The sequence below is a fragment of the Melospiza melodia genome, assembly GCF_035770615.1.
Source record: "Melospiza melodia melodia isolate bMelMel2 chromosome 17 unlocalized genomic scaffold, bMelMel2.pri SUPER_17_unloc_1, whole genome shotgun sequence".
NCBI classification, from domain to species: Eukaryota; Metazoa; Chordata; class Aves; order Passeriformes; family Passerellidae; genus Melospiza; species Melospiza melodia.
The window spans coordinates 1,113,615-1,139,089 of NW_026948502.1; the positions used below are offsets into that span (position 1 = coordinate 1,113,615).

Below are 25,475 nucleotides of genomic sequence, written 5' to 3' on the forward strand. Positions count from 1 at the left end.
TTGTGTCCCCCAGTGTCCCCATGTCCCGTGTCCCTATGTCCCGTGTCCCCGTGCTGCTGCCCCGGTGTCACACGCGGGGACACACCTGGGGGTGGCCAGGGGCTCTGGTGGTGTCCCCATGGTGTCACCGTGCAGTGACAGGGCCAGGTGTCACTGAGGTGTCCCCGTGGTGTCCCCGCGGTGTCCCCATGGTGTCACCGTGCAGTGACAGGGCCGGGTGTCACTGAGGTGTCCCTGAGGTGTCCCCGCATTGTCACCCTGCAGTGACAGGGCCGGGTGTCACTGAGCTGTCACTGAGGTGTCCCCGCGGTGTCACCGTGCAGGGACAGGGCCGGGTGTCACTGAGGTGTCACTGAGGTGTCACTGAGGTGTCCCCATGGTGTCACCGTGCAGTGACAGGGCCGGGTGTCACTGAGCTGTCACTGAGGTGTCCCCATGGTGTCACCGTGCAGGGACAGGGCCGGGTGTCACTGAGGTGTCACTGAGGTGTCCCCATGGTGTCACCGTGCAGTGACAGGGCCGGGTGTCACTGAGGTGTCACTGAGGTGTCCCCATGGTGTCACCGTGCAGTGACAGGGCCGGGTGTCACTGAGGTGTCACTGAGGTGTCCCCGCGGTGTCACCGTGCAGGGACAGGGCCGGGTGTCACTGAGGTGACAGCAACAGCCCCGGCGAGCCTCGGGCCCCTCCTTGCCCCGCTCCGTCCCCGTTCCCTTCCCGGTTCCTCCCCGTTCCCATCCCGTCCCCATCCCCGTTCCCATCCCGCTCCCTCCGTTCCCATCCCCGTTCCCTTCCCCGTTCTTCCCCGTTCCCATCCCCGTTCTCTTCCCCGTTCTTCCCCGTTCTCCCCCGGTCCCTCCCCGTCCCCTCTCCCTCGCTCCTGCCCCGGCCCCTCCCGGCTCCTGCCCCGTTCCTCTCCCACCTCCTCCGCCCATCTGTCCCCGCTCCCTCTCCCGGCCCTTTCCCGACCCCTCCTCGTCCCCTCCCCGCTCCTTTCCCGGTTCCTCGTCCGGTCCAGCCCCTTCTCGACCCATCCCCGGTCCCTCCCCGGTCCCTTCCCGCTCCATCCCAATCCAATCCCGCTCCATCCCCGGTCCCTCCCCGGTCCAGCCCTCTCCCCCTCCATCCCTCGGTCCATCCCCGGTCTTTCCCCCGTTTCCTCCCCGGTCCCTCCCCGCTCCATCGCCATCCATCCCCGGTCCCTCCCCGGTCGTTCCCTCTCCTTATCCATCCCCGATCCTTCCCTGCTCCTTCCCCGGTCCCTCCTCCGGTCCATCCCCGCTCTATCCCCAGTCTCCGCTCCATCCCCGACCCTCCCCGACCCTCCCCTGTCCAGTCCTCTCCCCATCCCCATCCCTCCCCATCCCTCCCGGTCCCTCCCCATCCCTCCCGGTCCCTCCCCATCCCTCTCCGCTCCATCCCCGGTCTCTCCCTCCCCATCCCAGTCCCTCTCCGGTCCCTCTCCGGTCCCTCCCGGTCCCTCCCCGGTCCCTCCCCACTCTATCCCCATCCCTCTCCCCATCCATTCCCCGCTCCCTCCCCGGTCCTTCCCCGGTCCATTCATCTCACCACTCTATCCCGCTCCATCCCTGGTCCCTCTCCGGTCCGTCCCTTCTCCATCCCCGGTCGCTCCCCGGTCTATCCCCAGCCCATCCCTCTCCCCATCCATCCCCGGTCCCTCCCCGCTCCATCCCCATCCATCCCCGGTCCCTCCCCGGTCCCTCCCCGCTCCATCCCCGCTCCATCCCTGGTCTCTCCCTGGTCTTTCCCTGGTCCCTCCCTCGGTCCCTCCCCGGTGTATCCCCATCCATCCACAGTCCCTCCCCGGTCCTTCCCCATCGATTCCTCGGTCCCTCCCCGCTCCATCCTCATCCCTCTCCATCCCTCCCCCATCCCAGTCCCTCTCCGGTCCCTCCCGGTCCCTCCCCATTCCTCCCCATCCATTCTCGGTCCCTCCCCGCTCCATCCCCATCCCTCCCTCTCCCCGTCCCTCCCGGTCCCTCCCTCCCCATCCCGGTCCCTCTCCGGTCCCTCCCCATTCTTCCCCATCCATTCCCGGTCCCTCCCCGATCCCTCCCCATCCCTCCCGGTCCCTCCCCATTCCTCCCCATCCATCCCGAGTCCCTCCCTCCCCATCCCGGTCTCTCCCGGTCCCTCCCCATCCATTCCCGGTCCATCCCCATCCCTCCCGGTCCCTCCCTCCCCATCCCGGTCCCTCTCCGGTCTCTCCCCATTCTTCCCCATCCATTCCCGTTCCCTCCCCATCCCTCCCGGTCCCTCCCTCCCCATCCCAGTCCCTCCCCGCTCCATCCCCATTCCTCCCCATCCATCCCGAGTCCCTCCCTCCCCATCCCGCTCTCTCCCGGTCCCTCCCCATCCCTCCCTCCCCCATTCCCGGTCCCTCCCCATTCCCGTCCCCCCTCCCCGCCCCTCGGGGCTCCCTCCCCGTGCCCGTCCCGCGGATCGCCGCCGGTGCCCGGTGCCAGAGCAGCGGGGGCGGCCATGGGCAAGGACTATTACCGCACGCTGGGGCTGTCGCGGGGCGCCTCGGCCGCCGACATCCGCCGCGCGTACCGGCGCCAGGCGCTGCGCTGCCACCCGGACAAGGACCGCTCACCGGGCGCCGAGCAGCGCTTCAAGGAGGTGGCCGAGGCCTACGACGTGCTCAGCGACCCCAAAAAACGGGAGATCTTCGACAAGTACGGGGAGGAGGGTGAGCGGCGGCACCGGGGGCACGGGCAGGGGCGGGGGGTTGGGGGGCGCGGGAGGGTGAGGGGGTAGGTGGGGACAGGGGTTGGGGGTCCAGGGTTGGGTGGGGAGGGGGTCTGGGGGGCACAGGAGGGGAAGTGAGGGGGTCAGAGGGTCGGGGGTAGGTGGGGAGGGGGTCTGGGGGGCACGGGAAGGGGTCAGGGGTAGGTGGGGAGGGGGTCTGGGGGGCACGGGAAGGGGTCAGGGGTAGGTGGGGAGGGGGTCTGGGGGGCACGGAAAGGGGTCGGGGGTAGGTGGGGAGGGGGTCTGGGAGGTACAAGAGGGGCAGTGAGGGGGTCAGGGGGTCCAGGGTGAGGGGGGGAAGGGGTCAGGGGCAGGTGGGGAGGGGGTCTGGGGGGCACAGGAGGGGAAGTGAGAGGGTCAGGGGGTCGGGGGTAGGTGGGGAGGGGGCCTGGGGGGCACAGGAGGGGCAATGAGGGGGTGAGGGTGGGGGGGCATTGGGGATGAGAGTGAGGGGTGGGGGGCTTGGGGGTGACAGCCAGGCAGGTGAGGGGGTGAGGGGAATGGGGACAGGGACAGGTGAGGGGGGGACAGGGACAGGGACAGGGACAGGGACAGGGACAGGGACAGGGACAGGGCCAGCAGGTGAGGGGACAGGCAAGGGGGACAGGTGACAGGGACAGATGAGGGGGATGAGGACAGGTGAGGAGGCAGGTGACAGGGACAGGTGACAGTGACAGGTGACAGTGACAGGGTGACAGGGCCAGATGAGGGGGACAGGGGGGTGAGGACAGATGAGGGGACAGTGAGTGAGGACACGTGCCAGGGCCGGGTGCCAGGGCCAGGTGCCAGTGCCAGGGTTGGGGGTTGAGGTGGGCGCAGCAGGGCGGGCTCAGGGCTCCGGTGGCACCGGAGGGGCACCCACGGGTGGGGGGCTCCACGCCGGGCACCCCGCGCGTCCGGCAGCGCCCGGGGGAGGCCGCGAGGGCGCCGGGGCGGTGCCGGGGGTGCCCGCTGGAGCCGGCTGGGCCTGTTGGGGCCCGTCCGGGACCGTCAGCGGCGGCGTCGGCGCCACGGGCAGAACCGGTTCCGCCGCGGTTCCCCGCGCCCCACGCCCTGCCCTGCCCGCGGCTCTCCCCACGGCCGGGGAGGGGCCGACGGGCGCCTTCCTGCCACAAACCCCCCAACCCCCAAAAATCCGCCAGGGCTGAAAGGGGGAGCCCCCGCGCCCGGGCCGGGGGGCTCCAACGGGCCCACCTTCACCTACACGTTCCGCGGCGACCCGCACGCCATGTTCGCCGAGTTCTTCGACGGGCGCAACCCCTTCGACACCTTCTTCGTGCAGCGCAACGGCGACGATGAGGACGGCGACGAAGGCTTCAACACCTTCCACGTGGGGGGCTTCGGCAGCGTCAGCTTCCCGCGGGGCCGGGCGGGCGAGGGCCGCAAGCAGGACCCGCCCGTGCTGCACGAGCTGCGCGTGTCGCTGGAGGAGATCTACAGCGGCTGCACCAAGAAGATGAAGATCTCCCACAAGCGGCTGGGCCCCGACGGGAAGACGGTGAGGAACGAGGACAAGATCCTGACCATCGAGGTGAAGAAAGGGTGGAAGGAGGGCACCAAGATCACCTTCCCCAAGGAGGGCGACCAGACGCCCAACAACATCCCGGCCGACGTGGTGTTCGTGCTCAAGGACAAGCCGCACGACGTGTTCCGGCGCGACGGCTCCGACATCGTCTACCCGGCCAGGATCAGCCTGCGCGAGGTCGGCGGGGACGGCCTGGTGGCCTTGGGGACATCAGGGGGTGGGTGGGCTCGGGGACATCAAGGCTAGATAGGCTTGGTGGGGACGTTGGACATGGGGTGGCAGTGGGGACATCAGGGCTGGGTGGTCTTGGTGGGGACGTTGGAGATGGGGTGGTGTTGGTGGGGATGTCAGGGGTTGGTCTTGGTAGGGACATTGGAGATGGGGTGGTGTTGGTGAGGATGTCAGGGGTTGGTCTTGGTGGGGACATTGGAGATGGGGTGGTGTTGGTGAGGATGTCAGGGGTTGGTCTTGGTGGGGACGTCAGGGGTTCGTCTTGGTGGGAACGTTGGAGATGGGGTGGTCTTGGTGGGGACGTTGGAGATGGGGTGGGCTTGGTGGGGATGTTGGAGATGGGGTGGTCTTGGTGGGGATTTTGGAGATGGGGTCGTCTTGGTGGGAACGTTGGAGATGGAGTGGTCTTGGTGAGGATGTCAGGGGTTGGTCTTGGTGGGGATGTCAGGGGTTGGTCTTGGTGGGAACATTGGAGATGGGGTGGTCTTTGTGGGGACGTTGGAGATGGGGTGGGCTTGGTGGGGATGTTGGAGATGGGGTGGTCTTGGTGGGGATGTTGGAGATGGGGTGGTCTTGGTGAGGATGTCAGGGGTTGGTCTTGGTGGGGACGTCAGGGGTTCGTCTTGGTGGGAACGTTGGAGATGGGGTGGTCTTGGTGGGGACGTTGGAGATGGGGTGGTCTTGGTGGGGATGTCAGGGGTTGGTCTTGGTGGGAATGTTGGAGATGGAGTCGTCTTGGTGGGGATGTTGGAGATGGGGTGGTCTTTGTGGGGACGTTGGAGATGGGGTGGGCTTGGTGGGGATGTTGGAGATGGGGTGGTCTTTGTGGGGACGTCAGGGGTTGGTCTTGGTGGGGACGTTGGAGATGAAGTGGTCTTGGTGGGGATGTTGGAGATGGGGTGGCAGTGGGGACATCAGGGCTGGGTGGTCTTGGTGGGGACGTTGGAGATGGGGTGGGCTTGGTGGGGATGTCAAAGGTTGGTCTTGGTGGGGACGTCAGGGGTTGGTCTTGGTGGGAATGTTGGAGATGGAGTCGTCTTGGTGGGGATGTTGGAGATGAGGTGGGCTTGGTGGGGACATCAAGGGTGGGTGGGCTTGGTGAGGACATCAAGAGGTTGGTGTTGATGGGAATGTTGGAGATGGGTTGATCTTGGTGGGGACATCAAGGGTGGGTGGGCTTGGTGAGGACATCAGGGGGGACATTGAGGGTGGTTGCAGTGGGGACATTGGCGATGGGGTGGCCATGGTGGGGACATTGAGGGTGGGCTTGATGGGGACGTCAAGAGATGGATGGCCTTGGTGGGGACATCAGGGGTTGGTCTTTGTGGGGACGATAGGGGTGGGTTGGTCTTGGGGGGACCTTGGAGATGGGGTGGGCTTGGTGGGGATGTTGGAGATGGGGTGGTCTTGGTGGGACATCAGGAGCTGGTCTTGGTGGGGACATTGGGGGTGGGTTGGTGTTGGGGGGGACATCAGGGGGTGGGTGGGCTTGGTGGGACATTGGAGATGGGGTGGTCTTGGTGGGGACATTGAGGGTGGGTTGCAGTGGGGAATTTGGAGATGGGGTGGTCTTGGTGGGGACATTGAGGGTGGGCTTGGTGGGACACTGGAGATGAGGTGGTCTTGGTGGGGACATTGAGGGTGGGCTTGGTGGGACACTGGAGGTGGTCTTGGTGGGAACATTGAGGGTGGGTTGCAGTGGGGACATTGGAGATGGGGTGGTTTTGGTGGGGATGTTGGAGATGGGGTGGTCTTGGTGGGGATGTTGGAGATGGAGTGGTCTTGGTGGGGACATTGGAGATGGGGTGGTCTTGGTGGGGATGTTGGAGATGGGGTGGTCTTGGTGGGGACCTTGGGCTGGGTAGGCTTGCTGGAGACGTTGGAGATGGGTGGCAGTGGGGACAGGGTGGGATGGGTTGGTCTTGGTGGGGACATTAAGGCTGGGTGGGCTTGGTGAGGACATCAGGGGGGTGACAGTGGGGACATTGAGGGTGGGCTTGATGGGGACGTCAAGAGGTGGATGGCCTTGGTGGGGACATCAGGGGTTGGTCTTGATGGGAACATTGAGGATGGGTTGGTCTTGGTGGGGACATCAGGGGTTGGTCTTGATGTGAACATTGAGGATGGGTTGGTCTTGGTGGGGACATCAGGGGTTGATCTTGATGGGAACCTTGAGGATGGGTTGGTCGTGGTGGGGACATCAGGGGTTGGTCTTTGTGGGGACGATAGGGGTGGGTTTGTCCTGGGGGGACCTTGGAGATGGGGTGGGCTTGGTGAGGATGTTGGAGATGGGGTGGGCTTGGGGACATCAAGGGGTGGATGGCGGTGGAGACATGGGGTGGTTGGTCTTGGTGGGGACATTGGAGATGATTTGGTCTTGGTGGGGACATCAGGGGGTGGGTGGGCTTGGTGGGGATGTTGGAGATGGGTGACAGTGGGGACATTGAGGATGGCTTGGTCTTGTTTAGGACATCAGGGGTTGGTCTTGGTGGGGACATGAGAGGTTGGCTGTGGTGGGGACATTGGAGATGGGTTGATCTTGGGGGGGACATTGGAGGTGGGGTGGGCTTGGGGACATCAGGGGCGGGTGGTGGTGGTGGAGACACTGAGGGTGGGTTGGTCTTGGTGGGGACGTTGGTATGGGTGACAGCGGGGACATCAGGGGGTAGATGGCAGTGGGAACATGGGGTGGTGGTGGGGACGTCAGGTGGGGACATTGGGGTTGGGTTGGTGACCGTGGGGACATCAGGGCTGGTCTGGGTGGTGTTGGGGACATTGGGGTTGGGCTGGTGGTGGAGACGTTGGAGGTTGGTTGGTCTTGGTGGTGGTGGAGACCTTGGGGCTGGGGTGGTCTCAGCGGGGACATTGGGGTTGGCTTGGTGACAGCGGGGACACTGGGGGGTTGTCTTTGGTGCTGGTGAGGACATCAGGGCAGCTCTGGGTGGCAGTGGGGACTTCAGGGTTGTGGCCATGGGGACGTCAGGGTTGTGTTGGTGGCCATGGGGACATCGGGGTTGGGTTGGTGGCCCTGGGGACACTGGGGTGGGCTGGTCTTGGTGGGGACACCAGGTGGGGACATCGCAGGTGGGTCAGCTTGGGTGGGGGGGCACGATGGGCGGTCACTCGGGGCGGTGGCAGGACACGATGGATGGCCAGGGGGTCACTCTGGGGTCACTCTGGGGGAGGTCACTCCAGAGGTCACTCTGAGTAGTGGCAGGACATGATAGGAGGTCACTCTGGGTCACTTTGGGTCACTCTGGGTCACTTTGGGGTCACTTTGGGACACTCTGGGGGTCACTCTGGGGCCATGCTGGGGGTGTCCCTTGGCCCAGCACTGGCAGGTCCACCCTGTCCCCTGTCGGTGACCTGTCCCCTGTGTCCCCCATGTCCCCTGTCAGTGACCTGTCCCTGTCCCCTGTGTCCCCCATGTCGCCTGTCAGTGACCTGTCCCCGTGTCCTGCGTCCCCGTGTCCCCTGTCCCTGACCTGTCCCCTGTGTCCCCGTGTCCCCTGTCAGTGACCTGTCCCCGTGTCCTGGGTCCCCCATGTCCCCTGTCCCTGACCTGTCCCTGTGTCCCCTAACACTGACCTCTCCTTGACCTGTCCATCGTGCCCCTTGTCCACGTGTCCCCGTGTCCCCAAGCTGTCCCCGTGTCCCTGACGTGTCCCCTCCGTGTCCCCTCAGGCTCTGTGTGGCTGCACGGTGACCGTCCCCACCCTCGACGGCCACTCCATGCCCATGGTGTTCCAGGACGTGCAATGTCCCCATGTCCCTAACGTGTCCCCTCCGTGTCCCCACGTCCCTGACGTGTCCCTAACGTGTCCCTAATGTGTCCCCAATGTGTCCCCAGGCTCTGTGTGGCTGCACGGTGACCGTCCCCACCCTCGATGGCCGCTCCATGCCCATGGTGTTCCAGGACGTAGAATGTCCCCATGTCCCTGACGTGTCCCTAACGTGTCCCCATGTCCCCAATGTGTCCCCAGGCTCTGTGTGGCTGCACGGTGACCGTCCCCACCCTCGATGGCCGCTCCATGCCCATGGTGTTCCAGGACGTGGAATGTCCCCATGTTCCTCAGCTGCCCTGATGTCCCCACATCCCTGACGTGTCCCTGACGTGTCCCCTCCGTGTCCCCAATGTGTCCCCAGGCTCTGTGTGGCTGCACGGTGACCGTCCCCACGCTGGATGGCCGCTCCATGCCCATGGTGTTCCAGGATGTCCCCATGTCCCCACATCCCTGACGTGTCCCTGACGTGTCCCCTCCGTGTCCCCAATGTGTCCCCAGGCTCTGTGTGGCTGCACAGTGACCGTCCCCACGCTGGACGGCCGCTCCCTGCCCATGGTGTTCCAGGACGTGCTCAGGCCGGGGGTCCCCTGTGTCCCCCATGTCCCTAACATGTCCCTAACGTGTCCCCTCCGTGTCCCCAGGCTCTGTGTGGCTGCACGGTGACCGTCCCCACCCTCAATGGCCGCTCCATGCCCATGGTGTTCCAGGACATGCTCAGGCCGGGGGTCTCCTGTGTCCCCCATGTCCCCCATGTCCCTGACGTGTCCCTAACGTGTCCCCATGTCCCCAATGTGTCCCCAGGCTCTGTGTGGCTGCACGGTGACCGTCCCCACCCTCAATGGCCGCTCCACGCCCATGGTGTTCCAGGACGTGGAATGTCCGCCTGTTCCTCAGCTGCCCTGATGTCCCCACATCCCTGACGTGTCACTGACCTGTCCCCATGTCCCCAATGTGTCCCCAGGCTCTGTGTGGCTGCACGGTGACCGTCCCCACGCTGGACGGCCGCTCCCTGCCCATGGTGTTCCAGGACGTGCTCAGGCCGGGCGTCCGGCGCCGCGTCCCGGGCGAGGGGCTGCCGCTGCCGCGCTCGCCGGAGCTGCGCGGGGACCTCGTCATCGAGTTCGAGGTCAAGTTCCCCGAGCGGATCCCGCCCGCCCACAAACCCCTCCTGGAGCAGATCCTGCCCCCATAGGGGACCCCCAAAACACCCCCGGGGGGTGCGGACTCGGGGGGACCCCCCAAAACAGCCCCGGAGCTGGGGGGGCTCGCTGGGCTCCTCCTCATCCTCATCCTCATCCTCATCCTCATCCTCATCCTCATCCTCGGGGGGTTTGGGGTGTCCCTGTCCCTGATCTCAGAGGGGTTTTGGGGTCACCTCACTCTCCCAGGGGTTTTGGGGTGTCCCTGTCCCCAGTCTCAGAGTTTTGAGACATATTGGGGTCACCCCACTGTCTCAGGGGATTTTGGGGTGTCCTTGTCCCCGATCTCAGAGGGTTTTGGGGTGTCATTTTCCCTGATCTCAGAGCTCTGAGGGGTTTTGGGGCCACCCCACTCTCCCTGGGGGTTTTGGGGTGTCCCTGTCCCTGATCTCAGGGGGGTTTTGGGGTCACCCCACTGTCCCAGGGGGTTTTGGGGTGTCCCTGTCCCCGATCTCAGGGGGGTTTTGGGGTGCTCTTGTCCCTAGTCCCTGATCTCAGAGGGGTTTTGGGGTCACCCCACTGTCCTGGGGGTTTTGGGGTCACCCCAATGTCTTGGGGGGTTTTGAGGTGTCCCTGTCCCCGATCTCAGAGGGGTTTTGGGGTCACCTGGTTTGGGGTCACCAGGGACATCTCAGAGGGGTTTTGGGGTCACCCCACAGTCCCAGGGGGTTTTGGGGTGTTCTTGTCCCTGATCTCAGGGGGGTTTTGGGGTGTCCTTGTCCCCGATCTCAGAGCTCTGAGGGGTTTTTGGGGTCACCCCACTGTCTTGGGGGTTTTGGGGTGTCCCTGTCCCCAATCTCAGAGCTCTGAGAGGTTTTGGGGTCACCCCATATCTCAGGGGGTTTTGGGGTGTCCCTGTCCCTGATCTCAGGGGGGTTTTGGGGTCACCTGGTTTGGGGTCACCAGGGACATCTCAGAGGGGTTTTGGGGTGACCCTGCAGTCCTGGGGGGGTTTTGGGGTCACCCCACTGTCTCAGGGGTTTTGGGGTGTCCCTGTGCCCGATCTCAGGGGGGTTTTGGGGTGCTCTTGTCCCTAGTCCCTGATCTCAGAGGGGTTTTGGGGTCACCCCACAGTCCCAGGGGGTTTTGGGGTGTTCTTGTCCCTGATCTCAGGGGGGTTTTGGGGTGTCCTTGTCCCCAATCTCAGAGCTCTGAGAGGTTTTGGGGTCACCCCACTGTCTCAGGGGTTTTGGGGTGTCCCTGTGCCCGATCTCAGGGGGGTTTTGGGGTGCTCTTGTCCCCGATCTCAGAGCTCTGAGGGGTTTTGGGGTCACCCCGCTGTCCCGGGGGGTTTTGGGGTCACCTGGTTTGGGGTCACCAGGGACAAGGTCTCAGGAGGTTTTGGGGTGTCCTTGTCCCCAGTCTTGAAGCTCTGAGGGGTTTTGGGGTCACCTCAATGTCCTGGGGGGTTTTGGGGTGTCCTTGACCCCTGTCCTTGATCTCAGGGGGGTTTTGGGGTCACGCCCCAATCTCAGGGGGTTTTGGGGTGTCCCTGTCCCCCCACCTCTGCTCTTGGTGTCCCCGGGTGTCCTTGTCCCCCAATTTGGGGGTCCCCAGGTGTCCTTGACCCCTCCCCATTTTGGGGGTCCCCGGGTGTCCCTCTCTCCCCAATTTTGGGGGTCCCCGGGTGTCCTTCTCCCCCCCAATTTGGGGGTCCCCCAGTGCCCTTGTCCCCCCCATTTTGAGGGTCAAGAACATCTGAAGACCCCTCCCCATTTTGGGGGTCCCCAGGTCCTTCTCCCCCCATTTTGGGGGTCCCCGGGTGTCCTTGTCCCCCAATTTTGGGGGTCCCCAGGTGTCCTTCCCTCCCTCAATTTGGGGGTCCCCGTGTTCCCTTGTCCTCCCCATTTTGAGGTCAAGAACATCTGAAGACCCCTCCCCATTTTGGGGGTCCCCAGGTGTCCTTCTCCCCCCCAATTTTGGGGGTCCCCGGGTGTCCTTGTCCCCCAATTTTGGGGGTCCCCAGGTGTCCTTCCCCCCCTCAATTTGGGGGTCCCCGTGTTCCCTTGTCCTCCCCATTTTGAGGTCAAGAACATCTGAAGACCCCTCCCCAATTTGGGGGTCCCCGGGTGTCCCTCTCTCCCCCCAATTTTGGGGGTCCCCGGGTGTCCTTCTCCCCCCAATTTGGGGGTCCCCCAGTGCCCTTGTCCCCCCCATTTTGAGGGTCAAGAACATCTGAAGACCCCTCCCCAATTTGGGGGTCCCCGGGTCCTTCTCCCCCCAATTTGGGGGTCCCCCAGTGCCCTTGTCCCCCCCATTTTGAGGGTCAAGAACATCTGAGGACCCCTCCCCATTTTGGGGGTCCCCAGGTGTCCTTCTCCCCCCAATTTTGGGGGTCCCCGGGTGTCCTTCTCCCCCAATTTTGGGGGTCCCCGGGTGTCCTTCTCCCCCCAATTTTGGGGGTCCCCAGGTGTCCTTCTCCCCCCCAATTTTGGGGGTCCCCGAGTGTTCTTGTCCCCCCCCCCCCCCAATTTGGGGGTCCCCCCCCCATTTTGGGACCCTCCCCCTCAGTGCTGTATTTAGGGGAGGGGTCCCCCCATCCCCTCCCCCCCTTTTTGGGGTCCCTTCATTTTGAGGGGGGGTCCCAAACCAGGGGGGACCCCCCGGGGGGGGTGGGGGAGGGGCCGCGGGCGGCTCGGGGGGGGTGGGGGAGGGGCCCTCGCGGTTTTTGGGGTGAAACCGCCCGGAAAAGGGGCCGAGATTAAAAAAACCCTAAAAAAGCCAAAGGGGGCGTGGTTTATTTGGGGAGGGGGCGTCGGAGGGGGGTGGGGGGGGGAATTGGGGTGGGGGAGGGGCACAGAGGGTTTGGGACCCCCCCCCCCCAAAATCACTCAGGGACCCCCCCCCGATTTTTGTGAACCCTCAAATGGGGGCTGATAAACCCCCCCAAAATGGGGGCATGGAGACCCCTCCCCAAATGGGGTCTGAGACCCCTCCCCAAATGGGGTTGGGGAACCAAAATGGGGTTTGGGACCCCTCCCCAAATGGGGTTTGGGACCCTAAATGGGGTCTGAGACCCCTCCCCAAATGGGGTTTGGGAACCAAAATGGGGTCTGAGACCCCTCCCCAAATGGGGTTTGGAACCCTAAATGAGGGCATGGAGACCCCTCCCCAAATGGGGTTTGGGACCCTAAGTGGGGTCTGAGACCCCTCCCCGAATGGGGTTTGGGACCCTAAATGGAGTCTGAGACCCCTCCCCAAATGGGGTTTGGGTTCCAAACCTCATTAAGGGTCCCTAAATGGAGTTTGGGACCCCTCCCCAAATTGGGTGTGGGACTCCTCCCCAAATGGGGTTTGGGACCCCTCCTCAAATGGGGTTTGGGACCCTAAATCGGGTCTGGGACCCCTCCTCAAATGGGATTTGGGACCCTGAATGGGGTTTGGGACCCCTCCCCAAATGGGATTTGGGACTCTAAATGGGGGCATGGAGACCCCTCCCCAAGTGGGGTTTGGGACCCTAAATCGGCTTTGGAACCCTAAATGGGGTTTGGGACCCTAAATGGGGTCTGAGACCCCTCCCCAAATGGGGTTTGGGTCCCTAAAAGGGGTTTGGGACCCCTGCCCAAATGGGATTTGGGACCCTGAATGGGATTTGGGACCCCTCCCCAAATTGGCTTTGGGACCCTAAATGGGGGCATGGACACCCCTCCTCAAATGGGGTTTGGGACCCTAAATCGGGTTTGGAACCCTGAATGGGGTTTGGGACCCCTCCCCAAATTGGGTGTGGGACCCCTCCCCAAATTGGCTTTGGGACCCTAAATCGGGTTTGGAACCCTAAATGGGGTCTGAGACCCTTCCCCAAATGGGATTTGGCACCCCTTCCCAAATTGGGTTTGGGACCCTAAATGAGGGCATGGAGACCCCTCCCCAAATTGGCTTTGGAACCCTAAATGGGGTTGGGAGCCCTCCCCAAATGGGATTTGGGACCCTAAATGGGGTCTGAGACCCCTCCCCAAAATGGTTTTGGGACCCTAAATGGGGTTTGGGACCCCTCCCCAAATTTGCTTTGGGACCCTAAATGGGGTTTGGGACCCTAAATGGAGTCTGAGACCCCTCCTCAAATGGGGTTTGGGTCGCTAAATGGGGGCCTGGAGACGCCTCCCCAAATGGGGTTTGGGACCCTAAATCGGGTCTGGGACCCCTCCCCAAATGGGATTTGGAACCCTAAATGGGGGCATGGAGACCCCTCCCCAAATGGGGTTTGGGACCCTAAATGGGGTCTGAGACCCCTCCCCAAATCTGGTTTGGGACCCTAAATGAGGGCATGGAGACCCCTCCCCAAATGGGGTTTGGGACCCTAAATGGGGGCATGGAGACCCCTCCTCAAATGGAGTTTGGAACCCTAAATGGGGGCATGGAGACCCCTCCCCAAATGGGGTTTGGGACCCTAAATGGAGTCTGAGACCCCTCCCCAAATGGGGTTTGGGTTCCAAACCTCATTAAGGGTCCCTAAATGGAGTTTGGGACCCCTCCCCAAATTGGGTGTGGGACTCCTCCCCAAATGGGGTCTGGGACCCCTCCTCAAATGGGGTTTGGGACCCTGAATGGGGGCATGGAGACCCCTCCTCAAATGGAGTTTGGGACCCTGAATGGGGGCATGGAGACCCCTCCCCAAATGGGATTTGGGACCCTGAATGGGGGCATGGAGACCCCTCCCCAAATCGGGTTTGGGACCTTAAATGGGGGCAGGGAGACCCCTCCTCAAATGGGGTTTGGGACCCTAAATCGGGTCTGGGACCCCTCCTCAAATGGGGTTTGGGAACCTAAATGGGGTTTGGGACCCTTCCCCAAATGGGGTTTGGGAACCTAAATGGGGTCTGAGACCCCTCCCCAAATTGGCTTTGGGACCCCTTCCCAAATTGGGTTTGGGATCTTAAATGAGGGCATGGAGACCCCTCCCCAAATGGGGTTTGGAACTCTACATGGGGTCTGAGACCCCTCCCCAAATGGGGTTTGGGTTCCAAACCTCATTAAGGGTCCCTAAATGGAGTTTGGGACCCCTCCCCAAATTGGGTGTGGGACTCCTCCCCAAATGGGGTTTGGGACCCTAAATGGGGGCATGGAGACCCCTCCCCAAAGGGGTTTGGGACCCTAAATGGGGTCTGAGACCCCTCCCCAAATCGGGTTTGGGACCCTAAATGAGGGCAGAGAGACCCCTCCTCAAATGGGGTTTGGGACCCTAAATCGGGTCTGGGACCCCTCCTCAAATGGAGTTTGGGACCCTAAATGGGGGCATGGAGACCCCTCCCCAAATGGGGTTTGGGACCCTAAATGGGGTCTGAGACCCCTCCCCAAATGGGATTTGGGACCCCTCCCCAAATCGGGTTTGGGACCCTAAATCGGGTCTGGGACCCCTCCTCAAATGGGATTTGGGAACCAGAATGGGGTTTGGGACCCCAAATTGGGTCTGAGACCCCTCCCCAAATGGGGTTTGGGTTCCAAACCTCATTTAGGGTCCCTAAATGGGGTTTGGGACCCCTCCCCAAATGGGGTTTGGGACCCTGAATGGGGGCATGGAGACCCCTCCCCAATGGGGTCTGACTCCCCCCCAGGTCCGGGTGTCCAGGTCCTACCAAAGCTCCAGAACATCACCTGGGCGTTCCAGGTGTCACCAGGTGTCCAGGCCCAGGTGTCACCCAGGTGTCCAGGTCCAGGCAGGCCTGGGGTGTCCAGGTGCCACCAAAGGCCCAGGAGATGGCCCAGGTCCTTTCAGAGGTCACCCAGGTGTCCAGGTCCCACCAAAGCTCCAGAACATCACCTGGACATTTCAGGGCTCTCAGGATGGACCCAGACCCAGGTGGACCCCAATGTCCAGGTCCCACCAAAGGCCCAGGAGATGACCCAGGACCTTTCAGAGGTCACCCAGGACATCCCAGGGGTCACCCAGGTGTCCAAGTCCCACCAGGGCTCCAGAACGTGACCCAGGTCCTTCCCTGATGTCCCTCACTGTCCCCTCTGTCCCCAATGCCCCCTCAATGTCCCCCAATGTCACCCCAATGTCCCCAGTGTCCCCCCAGTGCCACCCCAATTGTCCCCCAGTGTCCCCACTGTCCCCTCCCTGCCCCTCGGGCCATCCCCAGCTCTCTCCCCTCTGTCCCCTCCTGTCCCTGCTGTCCCCCAATGTCCCTCAGTGTCCCCCGCTGTCCCCATGTCCCCCTCAGCATCCCCCAATGCCCCCAGTGCCATCCCAGTGTCCCCTCAATGTCCCCAATGTCCCCCAGTGTCCCCAATGTCCCCAGTGCCATCCCAATGTCCCCAATGTCCCCTCCCCGTCCCTCGGGCCATCCCCAGCTCTCTCCTCGCTGTCCCCACTGTCCCCCAGTGTTCCCAGTGTCCCCAAGTGTCCCCAATGTCCCCAATGTCCTCAATGTCCCCAGTGTCCCCTCAGTGTGCCCCAATGTCCCCAAGTGTCCCCAGTGTCCTCACCTGGCGGATGGACTCCAAGTCTTCGTGTACCCAATGTCCCCAATGTCCCCCAGTGTCCCCAATGTCCCCCAGTGTCCCCAATGTCCCCAATGTCCCCCAGTGTCCCCTCAATGTCCCCTGCTGTCCCCCCTGTCCCCTGCTGCCCCCAATGTCCCCTCAGCGCCATCCCGGTGTCCCCTCAGTGTCCCCCAGTGCCATCTCAATGTCCCCAATGTCCCCCAGTGTGCCCCAGTGTCCCCCAGTGCCATCTCAATGTCCCCAATGTCCCCATTGTCCCCTCCTGTCCCTGCTGTCCCCTCTGTCCGCCGCTGTCCCTTGGTGTTCCCTGATGTCCCCACTGTCCCCAATGTCCCCCGGCTGTCCCTGATGTGCCCAACGTCCCCCAATGTCCCCAATCCCCCCAATGTCCCCCTGGCTGTCCCCCTCTGTCCCCTTTGTCCCCCTCTGTCCCCTTTGTCCCCCTCCTGTCCCCCGGCGTCCCTCCCCCCCTCGCTGTCCCCTTTGTCCCTGCTGTCCCCCCGCTGTCCCCCTCTGTCCCCCACTGTCCCCGGCGTCCCTGCCCCCCTCGCTGTCCCCTCTCTGTCCCCCACTGTTCCCCACTGTCCCCTCCTGTCCCCTCTGTCCCCCTCTGTCCCCTCCTGTCCCTGCTGCCCCCCTCTGTCCCCTCCTGTCCCCCTTTGTCCCCTGCTGTCCCCTCCTGTCCCTGCTGTCCCCCCGCTGTCCCCCTCTGTCCCCCACTGTCCCCCTTTGTCCCCGCTGTCCCCTGGCGTCCCTCCCCCCCCTCGCTGTCCCCTCTGTCCCCCTTTTGTCCCCCTCTGTCCCTGCTGTCCCCCTCTGTTCCCTCCTGTCCCCGCTGTCCCCTCCTGTCCCCCTTTGTCCCCTCGCAGTCCCCTCCTGTCCCTCTCTGTCCCCCTTTGTCCCCCTCCTGTCCCCGCTGTCCCCTGGCGTCCCTCCCCACCTCGCTGTCCCCTCTGTCCCCTCCTGTCCCTCCTGTCCCCTCTGTCCCCCTTTTGTCCCCCTCTGTCCCCTCCTGTCCCTCCTGTCCCCTCTGTCCCCCTTTTGTCCCCCTCTGTCCCCTCCTGTCCCTCCTGTCCCCTCTGTCCCCCTTTTGTCCCCCTCTGTCCCCTCTCTGTCCCCTCTGTCCCCCCTCCTGTCCCCTCTGTCCCCCTTTTGTCCCCCTCTGTCCCCTCTCTGTCCCCTCTGTCCCCTCTCTGTCCCCTCTCTGTCCCCTCCTGTCCCCTCTCTGTCCCCTCTGTCCCCTCTGTCCCCGCGCTGTCGCAATCCCCGCTGGCCCCGCGCCCGCTCCTTCCCCGAAATGAGCAGCGCGAGCCGCGCCCCTCCCCCACCCCGACCGGTGCCACCACCCCCACCCCCCCCCATTGTCACCAGGGTCCCCAAGGTGCCACCCCCAGACCCACACAGGTGACCGCAGGTGACAGAAAGCGGCCAAAAGTGACCAAGAGTGACCAAAGGTGACCAAAAGTGACCAAAAGTGACCAAAGGTGACCAAAAGTGACCAAAAGCGGTCACAGGTGGCCGAGGGTGGCCGAAGGCGGCCGGAGCCCCCCCCCAGCCCCCCTTTGTCACCAGGGTCCCCAAGGTGCCACCCCCAGACCCACAGAGGTGACCACAGGTGACAGAAAGTGGCCAAAAGTGACCAAAGGTGGCCACAGTGGTTGGAGGTGGTGACCAAAAGCAGTCACCAAAAGCCGGGGGTGACCAAAAGCGACCAAAAGTGACCAAAAGTGACCAAAGGTGGCCAGGGGTGACCAAAAGTGACCAAAGGTGGTCACAGGTGGCCGAAGGCGGCCGGAGCCCCCCCCCAGCCCCCCTTTGTCACCAGGGTCCCCAAGGTGCCACCCCCAGACCCACAGAGGTGACCGCAGGTGACCAAAGGTGGCCAAAAGTGATCAAAAGTGACCAAAAGTGGCCAAAAGTGACCAAAAGTGGCCAAGAGTGACCAAAAGTGACCAAAGGTGGCCAGGGGTGACCAAAAGTGACCAAAAGTGGCCAAAAGTGACCAAAAGTGACCAAAAGCGACCAAAAGTGACCAAAAGTGGCCGCAGTGGTTGGAGGTGGCCGGGGGTGACCGAAAGTGGCCAAAAGTGATCAAAAGTGACCAAAAGTGGCCAAAAGTGACCAAAAGTGACCAAAGGCAGCCAGGGGTGACCACAAGTGACCAAAAGTGACCAAAAGTGACCAAAGGTGGCCAAAAGTGACCAAAAGTGATCAAAGGTGGCCGCAGTGGTTGGAGGTGGCCGGGGGCGACCAAAAGTGACCAAAAGCGACCAAGAGTGATCAAAAGTCACCAAAAGCGACCAAAAGCGACCAAAAGCGACAAAAGTGACCAAAAGCGACAAAAAGTGACCAAAAGCGACCGAAAGTGACCAAAGGTGGCCGGAGCGCCCCTCCCCCACCCTGACCCCCACCTTGACCCCTCCCCCGGGTGGGGGCGGGGCTCGGGTTACCCATGAGCCCCCCGGGTGCCGCCCCCATAAAGGGACGGGGGACACCCCCCCCGTGTCGCTGTCGCTGTCCCTGTCCCTGTTGTCGCCGTCGTTGTCGCCGTCGTTGTCACCATCGTTGTCGCTGTTGTCGCTGTCGCCGCCGTTGTCGCCGCTGTCGCCGCGGCCATGGGGGCTCCGGCGCTGCCGCCCCCTCCTCATCTTCATCCTCCTCATCCTCATCCTCCTCACCGTCACCGTCGGCTCCTCCTGCTCCTGCTCGGATCCCTGGCGCTGCTCGGGACCCCCGCCCGCGCTCAGCTGTGAGACACTGGGGACCCCCGCCCCAAATCCACCCCAATGGGACCCCCAACCCAGCCATGGGACCCCCGCCCCAAAATCAACCCCAATGGGACCCCCACTCAACCCACCCATGGGACCCCCGCCCCAAATCCACCCCAATGGGACCCCCACCCAACCCACCCATGGGACCCCCACCCAAAATCAACCCCAATGGGACCCCCACCCAAAATCAACCCAGCCATGGGACCCCCGCCCCAAAATCAACCCCAATGGGACCCCCACCCAACCCAACCATGGGACCCCCGCCCCAAATCCACCCCAATGGGACCCCCACTCAACCCAGCCATGGGACCCCCGCCCCAAAATCAACCCCAATGGGACCCCCACCCAACCCACCCATGGGACTCCCGCCCCAAAATCCACCCCAATGGGACCCCCAACCCAGCTATGGGACCCCCGCCCCAAATCCACCCCAATGGGACCCCCACCCAACCCAGCCATGGGACCCCCACCCAAAATCAACCCCAATGGGACCCCCACCCAACCCAGCCATGGGACCCCCGCCCCAAAATCCACCCCAATGGGACCCCCACTCAACCCACCCATGGGACCCCCGCCCCAAAATCAACCCCAATGGGACCCCCACTCAACCCACCCATGGGACCCCCGCCCCAAAATCAACCCCAATGGGACCCCCAACCCAGCCATGGGACCCCCACCCAAAATCAACCCAGCCATGGGACCCCCACCCAACCCAGCCATGGGACCCCCGCCCCAAAACCAACCCCAATGGGACCCCCAACCCACCCATGATCAGCCCACCCATGGGACCCCCACCGTTAAACCCACCCCATGGGACCCCCCAAACCCCACCCATGGGACCCCCACCCAAACCCACCCCCAAGGGAATTTTGGGGCAGATTTTGGGGTTTCTGGGTTTCTGAGTTCCCAAGGTGTTTCTGGGGCAGATTTTGGGGTTTTTGGCACGGATTTTTGGGGGTTTTGGGGCAGATTTTGGGGTTTCTGGGTTTCCGAGCTGTTTTTGGGGCAGATTTTGGGATTTCTGGGTTTCTGAGTTCCCAAGGTGTTTCTGGGGCAGATTTTGGGGGTTTTGGCACGGATTTTTGGGGGTTTTGGGGCAGATTTTGGGGTTTCTGGGTTTCTGAGTTCCCAAGGTGTTTCTGGGGCAGATTTTGGGGTTTCTGGGTCCCATGAGATTCCCAAGGTGTTTTTGGGACAGATTTTGGCGTTTCTGTGTTTCTGAGGTTCCCAAGGTGATTCTGGGACATATTTTTGTGGTTTTTGGGGGCAGATTTTGGGATTTCTGGGTTTCTGAGTTTCCCAAGATGGTTTTAGGGACAGATTTTGGGTTTTTTGCATCAGATTTTGGGGTTTCTGAGTTACCCAAGCTGGTTTTGGGGCAGATTTTTGGGTTTTTGGGGTTTCTGAGCCTTGTGCCATCCCATTGCCATCCCCAGGGTGACCATGGTGACCCCAGTCATTGCTGTCCCCAGGGTGACCATGGTGGCCCCATCCCATGTCTGTCCCCAGGGTGACCATGGTGACCCCACCATTGCTGTCCCCAGGGTGACCATGGTGGCCCCATCCCATATCTGTCCCTAGGGTGACCATGGTGGCCCCACCATTGGTGTCCCCAGGGTGACCATGGTGACCCCACCATTCCCATCCCCAGGGTGACCATGGTGGCCCCATCCCATGTCTGTCCCCAGGGTGACCATGGTGACCCCACCATTGGTGTCCCCAGGCTGACCATGGTGGCCCCATCCCATATCTGTCCCCAGGGTGACCATGGTGACCCCATCCCGTGTCTGTCCCCAGGGTGACCATGGTGACCCCACCATGTCTGTCCCCAGGGTGACCATGGTGACCCCATCCCATATCTGTCCCCAGGATGACCATGGTGGCCCCATCCCGTGTCTGTCCCCAGGGTGACCATGGTGACCCCATCCCATATCTGTCCCCAGGGTGACCATGGTGGCCCCACCATTGCCATCCCCAGGGTGACCATGGTGGCCCCACCATTCCCATCCCCAGGGTGACCATGGTGGCCCCATCCCGTGTCTGTCCCCAGGGTGACCATGGTGGCCCCACCATGTCTGTCCACAGGGTGACCATGGTGACCCCATCCCGTGTCTGTCCGCAGGGTGACCATGGTGGCCCCGGCCGTGCTGCGGCTGGACACGGACGAGCTGGTGCTGCTGGAGGCGCCCGGGCTGAGCGCGGCCACCCAGGCCCTGCTGCTGGTGCACGACTTCCCCCAGAAGCGCCAGGTGCTGTTCCGGACCAACGTGGAGCTGAGCCCCGCGCAGGGCATGATGGCCACGGCCACCATCAAGGTACGGGGTCACCTCCCCTTCTGGTCAGTGTCACCTCCCCCTGGCCACGGCCACCATCAAGGTACGGGGTCACCTTGTCACCCTGGGTGGTGTCACCTCCCCTTTTGGTCAGTGTCACCAACCCCCTCTGGCCATGGCCACCATCAAGGTACGGGGTCACCTCCCCCTTCTGGTCAGTGTCACCTCCCCCGCTGGTCACTGACACCATCAAGGTATGGTGTCACCTCCCCCTTCCAGTCATTGCCACCACCCCCCTGGTCAGTGTCACCTCCCCCTTCTGGTCAGTGTCACCACGCCCTGGTCACTGTCACCACCCCCCTGGTCAGTGTCACCTCCCCATTCTGGTCAGTGTCACCCCCCTGGTCACTGTCACCACCCCCCTGGTCAGTGTCACCACCCCCTTCTGGTCAGTGTCACCTCCCTCTGGTCAGTGTCGCCATCCTCTTCTGGTAACTGCCACCACCACCCTCTGGTCACTGTCACCTCCCCCTGGTCAGTGTCACCTCCCCCTTCTGGTCAGTGTCACCCCCCTGGTCACTGTCACCACCCCCCTGGTCAGTGTCACCTCCCCTTCTGGTCAGTGTCACCCCCCTGGTCACTGTCACCACCCTCTGGTCAGTGTCGCCATCCTCTTCTGGTCACTGTCACCACCACCCTCTGGTCACTGTCACCACCCCCTTCTGGTCAGTGTCACCTCCCCCGCTGGTCACTGACACCATCAAGGTATGGTGTCACCTCCCCCTTCCAGTCACTGCCACCACCCCCCTGGTCACTGTCACCACGCCCTGGTCAGTGTCACCACCCCCCTGGTCAGTGTCACCTCCCCCTGGTCAGTGTCACCATCCCCATCCAATCAGTGCCACCTCCCCCTGGTCAGTGTCACCTCCCCCTTGTCACTGTCACCAACCCCCTCTGGCCACGGCCGCCATCAAGGTATGGTGTCACCTTGTCACCCTGGTCAGTGTCACCTCCCCTTCTGGTAACTGCCACCTCCCCCTGGTCACTGTCACCTCCTCCTTCTGGTCAGTGTCACCACTTCCTGGTCAGTGCCGCCACCCCCTTCTGGTCAGTGTCACCTCCCCCTGGTCAGTGTCACCATCCCCTTCTGGTAACTGCCACCTCCCCCTTCTGGTCAGTGTCACCTCCCCCGCTGGTCACTGACACCATCAAGGTATGGTGTCACCTCCCCCTTCCAGTCACTGCCACCACCCCCCTGGTCACTGTCACCACGCCCTGGTCACTGTCACCACCCCCCTGGTCACTGTCACCACCCCCCTGGTCAGTGTCACCACCCCCTTCTGGTCACTGTCACCACCCTCTGGTCAGTGTCGCCATCCTCTTCTGGTCACTGTCACCACCCCCTTCTGGTCACTGTCACCTCCCCCTGGTCACTGTCACCACCCCCTTCTGGTCACTGTCACCTCCCCCTGGTCAGTGTCACCACCCCCTTCTGGTCAGTGTCACCTCCCCCTGGTCACTGTCACCATCAAGGTACGGTGTCACCTTGTCATTCTGGTCAGTGTCACCTCCCTCTGGTCAGTGTCACCATCCCCTTCTGGTAACTGCCACCTCCCCCTTCTGGTCAGTGTCACCTCCCCCGCTGGTCACTGACACCATCAAGGTATGGTGTCACCTCCCCCTTCCAGTCGCTGCCACCACCCCCCTGGTCACTGTCACCACCCCCCTGGTCAGTGTCACCACCCCCCTGGTCAGTGTCACCTCCCCCTTCTGGTCAGTGTCACCTCCCCCTGGTCAGTGTCACCATCCCCATCCAATCAGTGCCACCTCCCCCTGGGCAGTGTCACCTCCCCCTTGTCACTGTCACCAACCCCCTCTGGCCACGGCTGCCATCAAGGTATGGTGTCACCTTGTCACCCTGGTCAGTGTCACCGTCCCCTTCTGGTAACTGCCACCACCCCCCTCTGGTCACTGCCACCTCCCCCTTCTGGTCAATGTCATCATCTCCTGGCCACTGCCACCATCAAGGTGTGGGGTCACCTTCTTCTGGTCAGTGCCACCTCCCCCTGGTCAGTGTCACCATCCCCTTCTGGCAACTGCCACCACCCCCTGGCCACTGTCACCTCCTCCTTCTGGTCAGTGTCACCATCAAAGTACGGTGTCACCACCCCCTTCTGGTCACTGTCCCCTTCTGGTCACTCTCACCACCCCCTTCTGGTCAGTGTCACCTCCCCATTCTGGTCACTGTCACCGCCCCCTGGTCACTGTCACCACCCTCTGGTCAGTGTCACCTCCCCTTCTGGTCAGTGCCACCTCCCCACCCTGGTCACTGTCACCACCCCCTGGTCACTGTCAGCACCCCCTGGTCACTGTCATCTCCGCACCCTGGTCAGTGCCACCACCCCTTTGTGGTAACTGCCACCTCCCCCTGGTCAGTGTCACCTCCCCCTGGTCACTGCCACCATCAAGGTACGGTGTCACCATCCCCTGGTCACTGTCACCTCCCCCTTCTGGTCAGTGTCACCATCCCCTTCTGGTAACTGCCACCTCCCCCTGGTCACCTCCCCCTGGTCACTGTCACCTCCCCCCGGTCAGTGTCACCTCCCCCTGGTGACCATCACGGGTCACTGTCCCCACGGTCACTGTCCGGGACGGGAAACGGGAACTGACCCCGAGCGGGGCTGGGAATGGCCGGAGGGGGACAGCGGGTGGGGACAGCGGCGTGGGGACAGTGGTCACTCCTGGGGACAGTGGGGTGGTCACTCTGGGGACAGTGGGGTGGGGACAGCGGGGTGGGGACAGCGGCGTGGGGACAGCGGTTACTCCTGGGGACAGTGGGGTGGTCACTCTGGGGACAGCGGTCACTCTGGGGACAGTGGTCACTCCTGGGGACAGCGGCGTGGGGACAGCGGTTACTCCTGGGGACAGCGGTTACTCCTGGGGACAGCGGGGTGGGGACAGCGGTCACTCCTGGGGACAGCGGGGTGGGGACAGCGGTCACTCCTGGGGACAGTGGGGTGGTCACTCTGGGGACAGCGGTCACTCCTGGGGACAGTGGTCAGTGCTGGGGACAGTGGTCACTCTGGGGACAGTGGGGTGGTCACTCTGGGGACAGCGGTCACTCTGGGGACAGTGGTCACTCCTGGGGACAGTGGGGTGGTCACTCTGGGGACAGTGGTCACTCTGGGGACAGTGGTCATTCCTGGTGTCCATGGGAATGGTCACCTTCAGGTGTCCCCACAGATGTCCCCAATGTTCCCAATGTCCCCACTGTCCCCAGTGTCCCCAATGTCCCTGTGGATGTCCCCAATGTCCCCAATGTCTCCTGTCCCCAATGTCCCCACTGTCCCCAATCCCCCCAATCCCCCCAATGTCCCCAATCCCCCCGCTGTCCCCAGTGTCCCCATGGATGTCCCCGTGTCCCCAGGTGCCAGCCAAGGCGCTGCCGCAGGTGCCAGGGAAGCAGTTTGTGGCGGTGACAGCGCGGGTGGCCGCGGTGACGCTGGAGAAGGTGCTGCTGGTGGCCCTGCAGAGCGGCCACATCTTCGTGCAGACCGACAAACCCATCTACACGCCGGGCAGCACCGGTGAGGGGACACTGGGGACACCTGGGGACACCTGGGGACACTGCAGGGACAGCTGGGGACATTGGAGGGGATGGGGACACCGAGGGCATGGGGACACTGTGGGGACATTGAGGGGATGGGGACACCTTGGGGGCTTGGAGACACCTCTGGGAGCAACAGTGAGTGACCCTGGGGACAGCTGGGGACAGCTGGGGACACTGCAGGGACATTGGAGGGGATGGGGACAATACAGGGACAGCTGGGGACACTGCAGGGACAGCTGGGGACACCACAGGGACAGCTGGGGACACTGCAGGGACAGCTGGGGACATTGGAGGGGATGGGGACAGCAAAGGGATGGGGACACTGTGGGGACATCACAGGTGTGGGGACACCTCAGAGGGCTGAGGACACTGCCAGGGCCACTGATGGATGAGTGGGGACACCTGGGGACACTGCAGGGACAGCTGGGGACACCTGGGGACACCTGGGGACACCCTGGGGACAGCTGGGGACATTGGAGGGGATGGGGACACTGTGGGGACATTGGAGGGGATGGGGACATCTTGGGGGCTTGGAGACACCTCTGGGAGCACCAGTGAGTGACCCTGGGGACAGCTGGGGACACCGCAGGGACACCCTGGGGACAGCTGGGGACACTGTCCCATCCCAGTGCTGGCTGTCCCCTGTGTCCCCTCACCTTGTCCCTTGTGTCCCCTCACATTGCCCCCTCACCTTGTCCTCTGTGTCCCCACCCTGTCCTTGTCCCCCTTGTCCCCTGTGTCTCCTCCCAGTGCTGGCTGTCCCCACCTGTCCCCTGTGTCCCCTCGCCTTGTCCCCCGTGTCCCCTGTGTCCTCTCCCAGTGCTGGCTGTCCCCAAGTGTCCCCCTGTGTCCCCTCACCTTGTCCC

General features: G+C 63.2%; 2 protein-coding genes across 6 annotated transcripts in view; both read left to right on the forward strand.

Moving 5' to 3' along the window:
• The first annotated feature begins 2,428 nt into the window (after nt 1-2,428).
• Nucleotides 2,429-12,109, forward strand: DNAJB1 (DnaJ heat shock protein family (Hsp40) member B1). Of its 5 annotated transcripts, none has more exons than XR_010031454.1 (4): nt 2,429-2,712; nt 3,914-4,473; nt 9,274-11,273; nt 11,410-12,109. XR_010031454.1 is itself a non-coding variant. In XM_063181898.1 (3 exons), exons 1-3 carry the CDS (start codon nt 2,502-2,504, stop codon nt 9,502-9,504), a joined length of 1,002 nt encoding a protein of 333 aa, XP_063037968.1. In that variant the 5' UTR covers nt 2,429-2,501; the 3' UTR covers nt 9,505-12,107. The 5 variants fall into 5 exon arrangements, 3 of the variants coding, with proteins under 3 accessions (XP_063037968.1, XP_063037970.1, XP_063037969.1); XR_010031455.1 differs by having other exon boundaries at nt 9,274-10,254; nt 10,325-12,107; XM_063181898.1 differs by having other exon boundaries at nt 9,274-12,107.
• A 6,430-nt stretch (nt 12,110-18,539) lies between these two features.
• The window catches only part of LOC134433013 (A.superbus venom factor 1-like), a 68,000-nt gene continuing 61,064 nt past the window's right edge, over nt 18,540-25,475 (forward strand). Inside the window, exons 1-3 of the mRNA XM_063181897.1 lie at nt 18,540-18,704; nt 20,849-21,041; nt 24,427-24,586. Of these exons, the coding sequence (XP_063037967.1) occupies nt 18,571-18,704; nt 20,849-21,041; nt 24,427-24,586 (487 nt within the window). The 5' untranslated portion in view covers nt 18,540-18,570. The remainder of the gene's footprint in view (nt 18,705-20,848; nt 21,042-24,426; nt 24,587-25,475) is intronic.

Bases quoted from the DNA above. Each gene is read 5' to 3' on its own strand.
- DNAJB1 (XM_063181898.1), top strand. From the start codon at position 2,502: ATGGGCAAGGACTATTACCGCACGCTGGGGCTGTCGCGGGGCGCCTCG. The intron at 2,713-3,913 runs GTGAGCGGCGGC...AAAATCCGCCAG, and splicing joins CGACAAGTACGGGGAGGAGG to GGCTGAAAGGGGGAGCCCCC. The intron at 4,474-9,273 runs GTCGGCGGGGAC...ATGTGTCCCCAG, and splicing joins CCAGGATCAGCCTGCGCGAG to GCTCTGTGTGGCTGCACGGT.